The sequence below is a fragment of the Notamacropus eugenii genome, chromosome 1, assembly GCF_028372415.1.
Source record: "Notamacropus eugenii isolate mMacEug1 chromosome 1, mMacEug1.pri_v2, whole genome shotgun sequence".
Classification (NCBI taxonomy): domain Eukaryota; kingdom Metazoa; phylum Chordata; class Mammalia; order Diprotodontia; family Macropodidae; genus Notamacropus; species Notamacropus eugenii.
The window spans coordinates 183,009,155-183,023,074 of NC_092872.1; the positions used below are offsets into that span (position 1 = coordinate 183,009,155).

General features: G+C 39.2%; 1 protein-coding gene across 5 annotated transcripts in view; it reads left to right on the top strand.

The window, feature by feature from the left end:
* The window catches only part of CFAP58 (cilia and flagella associated protein 58), a 163,505-nt gene that overhangs the window by 52,498 nt on the left and 97,087 nt on the right, over positions 1-13,920 (top strand). For all 5 annotated transcript variants that reach the window (XM_072621698.1, XM_072621691.1, XM_072621688.1 and 2 more), the window contains one exon: positions 3,503-3,607. In XM_072621698.1, coding sequence (XP_072477799.1) covers positions 3,503-3,607 — 105 coding nt within the window. The remainder of the gene's footprint in view (positions 1-3,502; positions 3,608-13,920) is intronic.

Below are 13,920 nucleotides of genomic sequence, written 5' to 3' on the forward strand. Positions count from 1 at the left end.
GTCAAGCCAGGAGGTAGAGATGAGGAGGAAGAGCATTTCAGACATGGGGGAGAGCCAGTGAAAGTGCACTGAGTTTGGAGGTGGAATATTATTCACGATGAACAGCAAAGAGAGTAGTGTCATTGGTTTGCAGATTGTATGGAGTGGAGTAAGGTGAAAGAAGACAAGAAAGGCAGGAAAGAGCCAAGTTTGAAGAGCTTTCAATGCCAAACAGAAGATTTTATATTTAATATTGGTGATGTGATAGGCAGCCAGTGGAGTTTATTGACTAGGAGGTGACCTGGTCAGACCTGCCTTTTAGGAAGATCAATTTGACAGCTGAGTGGAGGATGGCTGAGAGTGAGGAGAGACTTAAAGTAGATCAGTCAGCAGGTTTCTGCAGTAGTTCAGGTGCAAGTTGATGAGGGCCTATAGTAGGGTGGTTCCAGTGTCAGAGAAAAAAAGTGGGTGTCTGGGAGATTTTATAAAGTAGGAATTGATAGGACTTGGCAGCTGATTTGATATGAAGAGAGGAGAGAGAGAGAAAGTTGAGAATGACAACTAGATTGTGAGGGTGGGTGCGTGGAAGGATGGTGGTGCCCTCAACAGTGATAGGAATGAGGAAGAGGAAAAGGTTGGGACAGAGGAATGATAATTAATTCACTTTTGGATGTGTTGAGTATAGGATGTCTATGGAATATTCAGTTCAAGATGTCCATTAGGGAGTTGGATTTGTGAGACTGGTGGTTAGGAGAGAGGTTAGGTCTGGAGATCTGGGGATCATCAGCACAGAGATGATAACTGAATCTAAGGGAACTGATGAGATCACTAAATCGAAGAGGATAGAGGGAAAAGAGTAAAGAGCCCAAGACAGAACCTTGAGGGACACTTGTAAATGGCTTGGCCTGGATGAAGATACAGTAAAAGAAACAGAAGAAGTGTTCAGACAGGTAGGAAAAGAACCGAGAGAGCAGTGTCATGAAAACTTAGAGGAAAGAGAGGATCAAGGAGAAGAAACTGATTGACAGTGTCATGAGGTCAAGGATGAGGATTGAGATTTAGCCATTAAGAGATCATTGGTAAATTTGGAGAGAGCATTCTCAGCTGAATAGTGGACAGCAGAGAGTTAAGAAGAGAGGAGAGGAAGTGAAGGCATTAATTATAGAAAGCTTTCTCAAGGAAGAGAAATATGAGATGATAGTCAATGGGGGGTGGATGGATTAAGTGAGGGTTTTGGGGGGATGGGGAGACAGGTGGGTTTGCACACAAGTGGAAAAACAACCAGTAGGCAGAGAGAGACTGAAGATAAGTGGGGAAAATAGGGTTTGTACAGGACCAGTTAGCTACAAAAGAATGGACGCAATGAGATCATTTGTGCTTATAGAAGGTTGACTTGGCAAAAGGGGGCTACCCTTTCTCATGAGGCAGCTGGAAAAGAAGATAGTGGCAGAAGGCATCTGAATGAGGTGAGATGAGGAGGGGAGGATGAGAGGGAGTTCTTGGTGAATGACCTCATTTTATTCAGTGAAACATGAGGCAAGGTACTCAACTGGGAGGGTTGGGGAAGAGGGAGCCATGGAAAGTTTGAGTAAGGATGAAAATATTTGGAAAACTGCTGTGAGGAATGGGATATTGAATCAATTAGGGTGGTGTAATAGGACTATCTTGCTGTGGTGAGGGACCAGTTGAGGTTATATAACATAAATTTATAGTGGACCCCAGTCAGCATAGTTTTGTAATTTTCTCCAGCAATATGCAAATACGAGTAAAGGCAATAGATAGCGGGTGGTAATCCAAGCCTGACGCTTAGTAAGGCAAAATTATTGATAGAAAAAAAGAAGAAAGGAATCATGAGAAGGGGATAGCATGGAGTCACATTGGTTCACCAAAGGCTCAAAATGGGAAGGGAGGACAGTGTCGGGGGTAAAGACCTGAGAAAGAACTGAGGGTGGAGGGATTGGAGAATTCAGTGAAAATGAAGAACAGGATTTGGCATTTCAAGGCAAAGGGAGAGGCAGAATGACAACAGATTGTGATCAAAGGAGTTGCAGAGTTTATGAATATGGAAGTAGAGTTTTTGTGGGTTATAGCAAGATCAAGTATGAATGTCTGTATGTGGCTAAGGTTGAATGGAAGAGTAGGTCTTGTAAAATGAATAAGTTAAGGAATGCAAGGTAAGTGTTTTGAGGGAGTGTATACATATATACATATACATATATACATATATACATTTATTGAAGTCCCCTGAAATATCAGGGCTAGAGTTGGGAAAGAGACTATGAACCTGGCACTGAACTCATTGAGAAAGGAAGGTGAGTGTCCTGATTATCAATAGATAACAGGTACTAGAATCTTGTTTGGGTGATAAATATAGATTGAATGAATCTCTAAGGAAGAAAGTTTCCTCTGTGAAGATAGTAGGAAAAGAGTCTGGAAATGGCTATGGGAAGCAGAGAGTATTCTGATTCCCTTACCACAGCCAGTGAATAGTCTGGTGGGGGACAGGGGGAGGTGGTATGAATAAAAGTGAAACCGTGGCTGAAAATGTTGGCTGGGGAAGCCAAAGTCATTGTGTTATCAAGGAGGGAACCAGGTCTCAGGGAGTGCAAGGAGATGGAGAATGAGAAAAGAAAAGGTTTAAGATTAAAGCAAGTTTGTTATCTATGGTGCAGGCACTCCAGAGAGCACAGTGGAAGGTGTGTGAAGGTGTGTAGGAAGGAGCATGAAGTTTTAAAGCGGGAATTTGGGAGACTTAAGTTGAAGGGGATAGGAATAAAGTTAGTTAGTCATAGATAGGGGGTTTGAAGAATGATAGCTGGGAATAAAGCATAACTAGAATGGGGAGGTATGATGGAGTGTGAATATGTCAGTTATTAAAGAATTAGTTCAGGTAGATTATCAATTATCTGCCATAGGGTTTTGTCACCCTAGGGCTTTAGGCAGTGTTGTGTATCTGGAAAGGGGTATATGGGGAAAGCAATTGGTATGGAGTTGTAGGAGGCTAGAGAGGGTACTAGGAGCCTGATCAATAATTGACTATCATTGAGGCTATTATTATGATCTAAGTGGTTCACATTACAGCCATTACCCTAGAAACTTGAGGGCATGGCATAATGTATAGAGATATAGTCTTGGCATTCTGACATACACTGACTTTGTGACTATGGACAGTTGAGTCACATGATGTCTGAATCCCATCTCCTCTTCTATCAAATAGAGGTGTTGGACTAGGTGGTCTCTATGCTGCCATTCCAGCTCTTAATACCATCTTTCTTGTAAAAGAATCTCTGCTCACAACCCTACAACTAAAAAACCAGTCAAATAAAGGTTCATGACTATGTCTTGTGTGTGCTTTGATGTGAATGCTATGAAGGCAGAGATACCATCCCCTCTTTTAAAAATGTTTCAGATAGTGTCTGGGGACTCATAAGGCATCTGAAAAAAGCAGTAGTACTTCTGAGATAGTAACTGATGCCATCACACTGAGAATGTTGACTGGTCTTTTGTTTTTCCTCTTGGACAGGCCAGTGATCCCAGTACTTTTGAACTGATACAGAAGATCCACACTCTGCAGAAACGTCTCATCAGCAAGACAGAAGAGGTGGTAGAAAAGGAATTACTCCTTCAGGTAGGATTCTTCTTCTCTGCCTTTTGCATTTACCGAGATTCTCTCTCTCAGTTCTTTCCTGTCCCAGCTGATCTCTGGGGGATGCTCTGTAATCCTGGCATCTGCTGGGTTCTTTGGTGAGTGTGGCATGCCTCCTAATGATCAGCAGATGGCGACAGAGACTCACGGATGGAGAACAAGCCGTGGCTGATTAATTGATCTTCTAAGTGTCGCTCATTGATATCTAGAGAATTCTGGAAAACAGTTGTTTGATTGGGCTGTGGAGATGGTTTTCTAGATCTGTTCCGTTTTCTTTGCTAGGCTCTTGGGAATCTGCTAAGGATTCCTCACCAGTTTTAATTTGGGTAATAAACAATTGTTGAGCTTAAGTGCTTTGGCTTTAGACCTCAGAATCTGCCAAGTGAAATAGAACAAATGAACAATTATTGGGGTAGGGTGGAGGCAAGTATCCCTAGGTCTTTGGCTTGGCCAATGTGGGGTCCTTTCTGGAGATCATGGCCCTTACCAAGACCTCTATACATCAGGCAAGAATGAACCCGGACATTTTTGTTTCATGCAGCTATTTAAAACTATCCTCCCCAGAATGATGTAAACAGCTTCAGGTTGTGCTATCTGGTCTGCGAGGCTATTTCTTTCCCCTCTCTGTGGTGTTGGTCTTTGTGGAACAACAGTAGGGAATGAACCATATCTCTTACAGCTTCTGGTAGAAATCAGGGAAAAAAGAGACATACCAAGATACCAAGATAACCATCCAGAATCATGTGTGTTAGTTTATTGGCCAGAAATGTCAGAAGGAATCCATTTTAGGAGCATGAAATATAACCCAGAGTTATCTCTGACCTCCAGCCTGGGCTCTCTGTAGTCTCAAATAAGTTATGCCTGAGAGTAAACTTAGGCTGTTTTCTTCTAAGAGAAATGGAATATGGTCTTGATCACTACTCTGAGTTTTTATAGGCATTCCTAAAGCATCATATGGTCTTTTAGCAGGGGCAAAGAAAAGGACAGAATTTAGAAAAGAAAAAACTTGGAATCATTTATTCAAACCAGCTAATCTTCAAGTAATATATTCATCAAGCCCATCCACCCTCTGGACAGGTTGGCCTGCTTTGTAGCTGACATGTGCAGTCTCCTGGGACTTGTATATCCCAGAAAAACCACTTGTGTCATTCTTAGAGAAATAAATCTGGGTGCTTCACTGGATTTGTATTTTTTCAAATTCTGATGGTTACACTAAAATGTTAGAAAAGTGGTCCGTACCTAACAGAAAAAGCTGCAATTAGAAATGATGCGTGTTGGTTGAATTGTGGATTGTATAAAAATTCTTTTAAAAAAGAATGGTTAACATTTTACTTTTATGGGAAGGGGTTATAAAGAAATAAATAGGTCCCTTCCCCCTCTAGCTATACGTACAGTGGGAGGACAAGCTGTGTTCACACTGAAATAGTAGTTTCCTTCATGGTGATTGGTTAGATTCAGCTAGAGGGTAATGGTGAGCCTCTAAGAGGTTGTGAGAAGAATTCAGGTCCTAAAGTTTTATGTTTTGTTATTAATGTCAGGCTTTGCAGTGGTCTACAATTTACAGGAAGCTGAGTTATACTTTCAATTATAATGACTATATCTTTTCTTGTGTGTATGTGTATGTGTGAGTGCATTAAGGTACTTGAGCATTTTCTGAGTTCTTTGTTTAAGGATGGGGTTGAGAAAGGTGCTTCAGTACTGACTGAAAGGTGCAGTAGAGTGAATGGATGGAATCTCTTGCCCAAGTCAGAGTATGCTCAATGAATCGGGAGACTTCCTTTTCTGTAGACACCCCAATGGTTCTTTGTTCTTTTTTCTGCTGAAAAGTAGAATGACAGCACCTTGCAGTTGAAAAGGACTTCATGTGGCATCTAGTCCAACCTGTACCAAAACAGGAATCCCCTCTGTAACACACTGAAGAGTGATGATAAGAAACCTTTGCTTAAAGACCTCCATAAAGTGGGGGCAGGAGGTGGGAGATGGCCCACAAACCTCCTGAGGTAGCCCGTTCCATTTTGGAATAGCTATAATTTCCAGGAAGCTTAAATCTTCTCCTCTGCAATTTCCAAGTTCTATTCTCTGGTGCTAAAGAGAAGGAAAAAAAAAATCTAATCCCTCTTCCAGGTGAGATCCCTTCAAATAATTGAAGACAGCTGGAATGTTCTGCCTAAGATTTGTTTTCTCCAATTTTGACATCTCTAGTTCCTTCAACCTACTCTAGATGTGATCTCCAAGCCCTTTATAGTCTTTGATGCCCCCTCTGGACAATCTCTACCTAAGTGGGGCCCCTAGAACTATACACTAGTCTTGATCAGTAAAAAGTATGGCAGGATTATCAGCTCCTTAGTCCTGGATGATGGGCTTCTCTAAATAGGGACGAGGATTGCAGTATCTTTTTTGTCCTCTGTTTGATATTAAGGAGATCATGGTGCAGTGGAATCTCACACAGTTGACTTGTTTTAAGATTGCAGGCTACTAAAATTCTCATTTTTTTCATATAATCTGCAGTCTGGTCATAATGTTATTATTATGTTACAATGTTTTTCCTTAACCCAAATATGAGACTTTATATTCCTCCTATTCAATTTCATCAAATTATATTCAACCCAACATACAACAAACAATTGATATGTTTCTGAATCCCAACTGTGTCCTTTGATGTGTTAACTATTCTTCCTTGTTTTGTGTCCTCTGTAAATTTGACAAACATGCCATATAGATCTTTATCCAAACTCTTTATAACAACTGTAAAACAGCATAGATCCTTGGGGCATTTCATTAGAGATCACTTTCTAGTAACCATCAGTGACTATTCTTTGGGTCTGGCCTTTCTAATTTCTAAATTTATCTAGTTCACTAAAATAGCACAAGTAACTTTGTCAAATTCTTTCTTAAAATCTGAGTATACTAATGACAGCTATAGCATTCCCTTCTACTGTTAAAACCCTGAAAAAAAAGAAAATGCACTGTTTCTAATATTAATTGTTCATAATGAAGTCATTCTGGCTGACTCTTGTTGATCATGGCTTCCTTTTCTCGATTTTCTTGGTTTTGGTGGTCATTCCCTTTCCCAGAGAGCCCTCTATCTCTAAATTCCTTGCCATTTTATGTGATAGTTCAAAATTCAGGTCCAGGTGACTCAATTTCTTTTTGAAAACAGAAATTATCTCTTCTAATTTTGATTTTGAAAACATCAACAAATGTGAGCATTTTCATATGCAAAAAAACAGGAAAAGAGGCTTGGGTATGAAACAGTGAAACTCTGTTATGTATTGTTTGTTTATATATGTATGTTTATTGTATGTTTGCAGATATACAGATGGACATGCGTATACATACATATATTTATGCGTGTATACCTATAACACGGCAGTACAACATTGCCCTGATTGTTTGTGTTCCCTTCTGAACTTCTTTCTTCTGCATATTTTTAAATGCTTCATTGATACTCTTTTCCTTTTATTGTTTCTTTTTTAAAAAATAAGATCACTATCTTTCCAGTTCCCCTCCTTACCTCCTCTCAATAAAAACTTTCTCTTGTGACTCACATATACAAAAATATTTATAGCAGCTCTTTTTGTGGTGGCCAAGAATTGGAAATTGAGAAGATGCCCATAAATTGGGGAATGGCTACACAAGCTGTGGTACGTGAATGTAATGGAACACTACTGTGCTATAAGAAATGATGAGCAGGTGGATTTCAGAAAAAAACTGGAAAGATTTACATAGACTGATGCTGAGTGAAGTGATTAGAATCAAGAGAACTTTGTACACAGTAACAGCAACATTGTGAGATGACCAACTTGGATAGTCTTAGCTCTTCTCAGCAGTGCAGTGATCTAGGACAATTCCAAAAGACTCATGATGGAAAATGCTATCCATATCCAGAGAAAGAACCATGGAGTCTGAATGCAGATCGAAGCAGACTATTTTTTGTTTTTTGTTATTTCATTATCATGGTTTTTCCCTTTTGTTCTGATTCTTCTTTCACAACATGACCAACATGAAAAATATATTTAACATGATTGTATATGTATATCCTATATCAGATTGCATTTCGTTTTGGGGAAAGGGGGAAGGAAGGGACGGGGAAGATTTAGAACTCAAAATTGTATAAAAGTGAATATTGAAAACTAAAAATAAATAAAAAACAAAACCTCTCATGTAACAAATAAATTTAGTTAAACAAAGCAAGTTCACACATTGGTCATTTCTGAAAATATATGTTCCCATTCTATGCCTACAGCTTACCACTTCTCTTCCATTTGGTGGGAAAAAACACATTTCATCACTAGTCTTCCCAAGTTGTAACCAGTTATTGAATTGATCAGAGTTCTTAAATTTTTCAAAGTTATTTTTCCTTTACTCTATTGAATTCATTATTTAAATTGTTCATCTGGCTTCACACACTTCACTTTGTATCAATTCATGCTAGTCTTTCTAATTTTATACAAATCCATCTCTTTCATTATTTCTTACAGAGTAATAATATTTCATCATATTCATATGCCATAACTTGTTCAGCCATACCCCAATGGATGACTGCCTACTTTGTTTTCAATTCTTTGCTACATCAAAAGTACTGCTGACTTTTGGGGTATGCAAATTGCTCTTCACAATGGATGGATCAATCCACAACTTCAAGTACATTAGTGTACCTGTCCTCCTATAAACACTTGTCATTTTTACTTTCTTTTTTCTTTGCCAATTTGATGAGTGTGAGATATAGAACCTTAGAGTTGGTTTAATTCAAATTTCTCTTATTATTAGTGACTTTGATAATTTTTTTATATAGTTATTAACACTTCTTTTGAGAACTTTATGTTCATATTCTTTGGCTGTTTTCTATTGAGAGAATGTCTCTTGGACTTTTATAATTATATCAATTTCCTATGTACTTTGAATACTAGGTGTGTTTAGGAAAGACTAGTATGTCTGCTGTGGGGCTACTGAGCCCTTTTCAGGGCTGCTTTCCACCTTTGATATCTACCTACTCTACTTACTGTGACTCCAAGAAGCTGTAGCATGTACAGTGGCCAGACCCTGGTAAACCATTTTGGCAGATGGGCTAAACCAAGTTGAGGAAACTGATGGGGGTGGGGAGAGAGGTCAAACCCATTGGTGAGTTGTGGGTTATCTATCCCAAGCATGGGAAGACTTCCACTGGTGGAACAATTTGTTCCAATGTCTATGAAGGAAGCTGAAGTAGGTGCTATGGAGTATTTAGAGTTTGGTGAGACATTGAAGACGCCAAGGTCATCCACTATATCCTGGACTCTCACTAGTCATCTTGACTCTGTCCTGCTACTGGACTGTGATGACTCTTGAAGAGAGAGCAAAGCTGATGACACTGTGCAACTTTTCCTCATTTAAATCCAATTTACACATAAATCAAAAGACATCATCCACACCATTTTATCTATCTCAAAGTCCTATGGCAAGTAGCAAGTGATGAAGCAACAGGTGTGGATACCCTGGGAACTGTAGTCACATGGTCCAGGCCATAGGGTCATCTTCTCATTTTAAGCAGTAGTGGGATTTGGCAGCCCCCTGGGTGTCTGAGCAGACTTTTAAGAATTGCACTGCTCATCTCCTGATGTGGGGAAGGAGCTAGAAAGGTACCCTAAAACTTGTTTGCTTACCCAACCTTGGCCTGATTACAGGGGCAGATGGGGATCCTATCCTGTGTTTCAAACAAAAAAAAAATACAAAAACTTGTGCAAAGACGATTCCACTCACCACTGGTAAATGGACGACACAAAATCCAGAAGACCTGAAAGACAGACAGCTGTTGTTGCAAGAGAATTCAGATTGCATCCAAATAGCAGCCCTGAATGAAACAAGGCTGGCAAATGAAGGCCAGCTTACTGAAGTCAGAACTGGATACACATTTTTCTGGAGAGGCCACAGTGAAGGGGAGCAGCATGAAGCTGGTGTAGATTTTGCAATAAAAAGTAATCTAGTCAACAAGCTTGTGTGCCTGCCAAGAGGAGTGAACAACAGACTCATGACGATGGGATTGGCACTTGTAGGAAAATACCACACCACTATCATCAGTGCCTATGTTCCCACCCTGACAAACCCTGATGAAGTCAAGGAAAAAATTTATGAAGACCTAGAGACCCTTATCATCAATGTGCCAAAGGAGGCCTAGCTTATAATTCTGGGTGACTTTAATGCTAATGTAGGCTCAAACTACCTGACATGGCAGGGAGTCCTAGAGCAACAATAATGGTCACTTACTACTGAAGACTTGTGCATATCATGATCTTCTCATCACCAACATTGTCTTCTATTTACCTAAATACAATAAAACTTTGTGGATGCACCCTTGCAACAAACATTGGGATTTAGTAGACTATGTGATCATAAAGACAACAGATGGATGGGATGTGAGAGTAAGGAAAACAAAATGTGGTGCAGAGTGCTGGACTGATCATAGACTTGTGCTGTCCAAGCTAAATGTTTGCATTCAACAAAAGCGGTGGCCCCAAGGCAAAACGACCACCAGAAGACTTAAGGTGAACAGAGTAGAGTCTCTGAACAGGAACAGTTTGTTGCTAACTTGGAAGGAAAGTTGAGCCGACACAAACTGGGCAACAGTGGGGTAGAAAAGGAATGGGCAGCTTTCAGAGACTTGGTGTACAGCACTGCACTTGCTCACCTGGGTTAGAACACTCACAAACATCAAGTCTGGTTTGATGAAAATGATGGGGAAATTCAGAAGTTGATAAATGAAAAACAAGAACTCTACAGGATTTACCAGCATCTATCCCTAAGAAGGCAGCATTTAATTCCATCAAAAGTAATGTACATGCAAAGCTTAGAGAGATGCAGGTTCTTGGCTCAGTAAGAAGGTAGATGAAATTCAATTTTATGCTGACAGTAATGGTCCAAAGCACTTTTATGATGCCCTGAAAGCTATTTATGGGCTAAAGACCTATGGTACATCTCAACTACTCAATGCTGACGGAGCCACATTGATTAAGGTTAAGAACATGATCCTACAGAGGAGGGCTGAAAACTTCCAAAGTGTTCTCAAAAGACTGTCATCAATCAATGCTGAAACCATTACCTCAGGTTGAAGTCAACCCCTCCCTAGCTGAAGATTCAACTGAAAAAAATTTTTTAATGCCATTAGGCTCTTTTCATGTGGCAAAACACCTGGTGCTGATTCTGTTCTAGCTGAAACCTACAAGGGTGGGGAGTTCATTGCTCATAAAAAAGTTGACTGAAATTTTCTAGGTTGTATGGCAAGAGGAAGTTGTACCCCAGGAGTTCAAGCATGTCTCCATTGTCTATCCCTATAAAGGTAAAGGAAATAGATTGTTCTGTGACTTGTTTGTCTTAGTCATTGCTGGCAAGATTCTTGTTGGAGTCCTCCTTAATAGGCTGATCCTTCACCTGGAAGATGGTCATCTAGCTGAGAGCCAGTGTGGCTTCAGAAAGAGCCAAGAAACGGTCAAGAATTGCCAGGAACAGAACAGAGGTCTGCACACAACATTTATAGATCTGATCAAGGTTTTTGATACTGTCAGTCATGAAGATTTATGGAAAATTATATCAAAGTTTGGTTGCTGAAGCAGTTCATCAGTATTATATGTCAGTTTCAGGATGGCATGTTCACCTGAGCTCTGTTTAATGGACGTTGCTCTCATGCTTTCCTAGTCACCAGTGGAGTGAAACAAAGCCGTGTGCTTGCTCCCATGCATTTTAGTATGATATTTTCAGCCATGTGGTCAAATGTCTTCAATGAGGATGAACATGGCATCAAGGTCAGCTGTCTCGCCAATGGTAGATTCTTCAACTTGAAAAGGCTACAAGCCAAGATTAAAGTGGAGGGAGTGCTGGTGCATGATTTTCTGTTTGCAGAGGCTTATGTAGCCTCTGAAACTGAGATGCAATAAAGTATGGATCAATTCTCTGCTATTTGTGTTAATTTTGACCTAACAACACCAAGAAAACAGAAGTGCTCCATCAGCCTCCATCCATATGTGGAACCATTGGTTATTGAAAATGGAGAAGCTTTGAATATTGTGGGTAAGTTCACTAACCTTGGCAGTATACTTTTCAGGGATGTACACGTAGATGATGAGATTGATGCACATATCGGCAGAGCTGGATGAGTGTTATGGAGGCTCTGAAGGAAAGTACGGGAGAGAAGAGGTACTAGGTTGCTTACCAAACTGAAGGTCTGTAGAGCCATTGTGCTCTACATAGGCCTCATTGTTGTAAGCCTATGAAACCTGGACAGTCTACCAGAGCCATGCCAGGAAACTGAATTGCTTCCATTTGAACTGTCTTAGGAAGATTCTGAAGATCACCTAGCAGGTTAAGATACCAGACACTGAGGTCATTTGTTGAACTAAACTGCCAAGCATTCAAACTCTGCTGCAGAGAGAGCAACTCTAACAGGATGGCCACATTGTTCAAATGCCAAAAGTATGCTTGTCAAAAAGACTACTTTATGGAGAACTCACACAGGACAAGTGTTCACATGGTGGTCAAAAAAAGTGATACAAGAACACTCTCAAGGTCTATTTTAAGAACTTTGGAATTGATTGTGTGACATGGGAGACACTTGCCCAGCATGGTGTGACCTCACCAGAGAAGAGGCTATGCTCTATGGGCAAAGTAAAATTGAAGTAGCTCAAAAGAAACATGAGATGTGTAATCTTGGAGAATCCACCCCAAATGTTCATATGGACTATTTGTGACTGACCTGTGGTAAAAAGCATTTTGAGCTTGTACTGGTCTGATCAGCCACAGTCAGATATTCTGTAACTTGATTATTACATAATGGTGTCATTATGGTCCTCTTTGAGAATGAAGTAAAACAACCAATCAACCAACTTTGGAGACCAGATCTTTAACAGAAAGATTCATTATATTTTTTTCCCTCTAGTTCACTATTTGCCTACTACAATAATTTTGTTTGTGTTAAAACTTTTCAATTTCATATAAGCAGAATTATCCACTTTATTTTTTTTATAATCATCTGTATCCTCCCCCTTTTTTATGATTTCTCCATATCCATAGTTGTATCTTATACCCTTTTCCTTATTTTGTTTATGATATGACCTTTTATGTCTAGGTTATATATGTATTTGGAACTCATGAGATATGTAGTATGAGATATTGGTCTAAGTTAGTCTAAGTTTAGTTTTTCCCAAACAACTTTCCATTTTCCTAGAACACAAAAAAAACCCCAAAACAAAATAAACAAGTCATATGATTAGTCCTTACACCAGTAGTTGGTGTTCTTAGTTTTAGAACATAATAAGATGCTATGTTTAACTACTTCAGGATCTTGCACATCTAATTTATTCCATTCATTAATTTTCTATTTTTAAGCCAGTACCATTTTTGTGATTACTTTTGGTGGTAGAGTCTGAATCATCCTCATCACAGATTTGCAAACCACTTTACAAATATTAGCTCCTTTTAGCTTTACAAGAAATCTGGGAGGTAAGTGTTCTTATTATCCTCATTTATAGATTAGGAAACTGAGGCAGACAGAAATTAAGTGACTGACCTAGGGTCACACAACTAGTGAATGTCCAAGACCAGATTTGAGCTCAGACCTTCTTGACTTAGATTTGCTAGTAGGCCCCCCTTCCTTCCCAATTTTTTTCATGATCTCCCTTGGGATTCTTAGTCTTTTGTTTTACTAGATGAATTTTGTTATTATTCTATCTAGTTCTATAAGGTAATCCTTTGGTTGTTTGATATGGCATTGAATTTTATTAATTCAGGAAATATTGACCTTTTTATTTATTCACATGGGCCAATCAGAAGCTAATAATTTCTCTCCAGTGATTTTTGTCTTTATTTTGATAGAGTCTTTTTTTTTTTTGGTGAGACCTTCAAGGTTAAGTGACTTGCCCACAGTCACACACCTAGTAAGTTGTCTGAGAATGGATTTAAACTCAGGTCCTTCTGACTCCAGGGCTGGTGCTGTATCCACTGTGCCACCTAACTGTCCCCATAAAATCTTTGTCTTTATTTCCATGTGTTTTATAGCTGTAGTCATATAATTCCTGTGTTTGCCTTGGAACGTTAACTTCCGAATATTTTATACATTTGGTTAGATACTCTGAATAGGATTTTTAAAAATATTCCTTTCTCCTGGATTTTGATGGCAAATCCTGAAAAGCTGATCATTTTTGTGCATGTTTTATATCCTGCTACCTTATTGGAGTTATTGTTTTAATTAATTTTAGGTGAATCTATAATATTATATTACATGTAATATAATATTACAGTAGTATATAATTTAAAAAATGCAATAATTT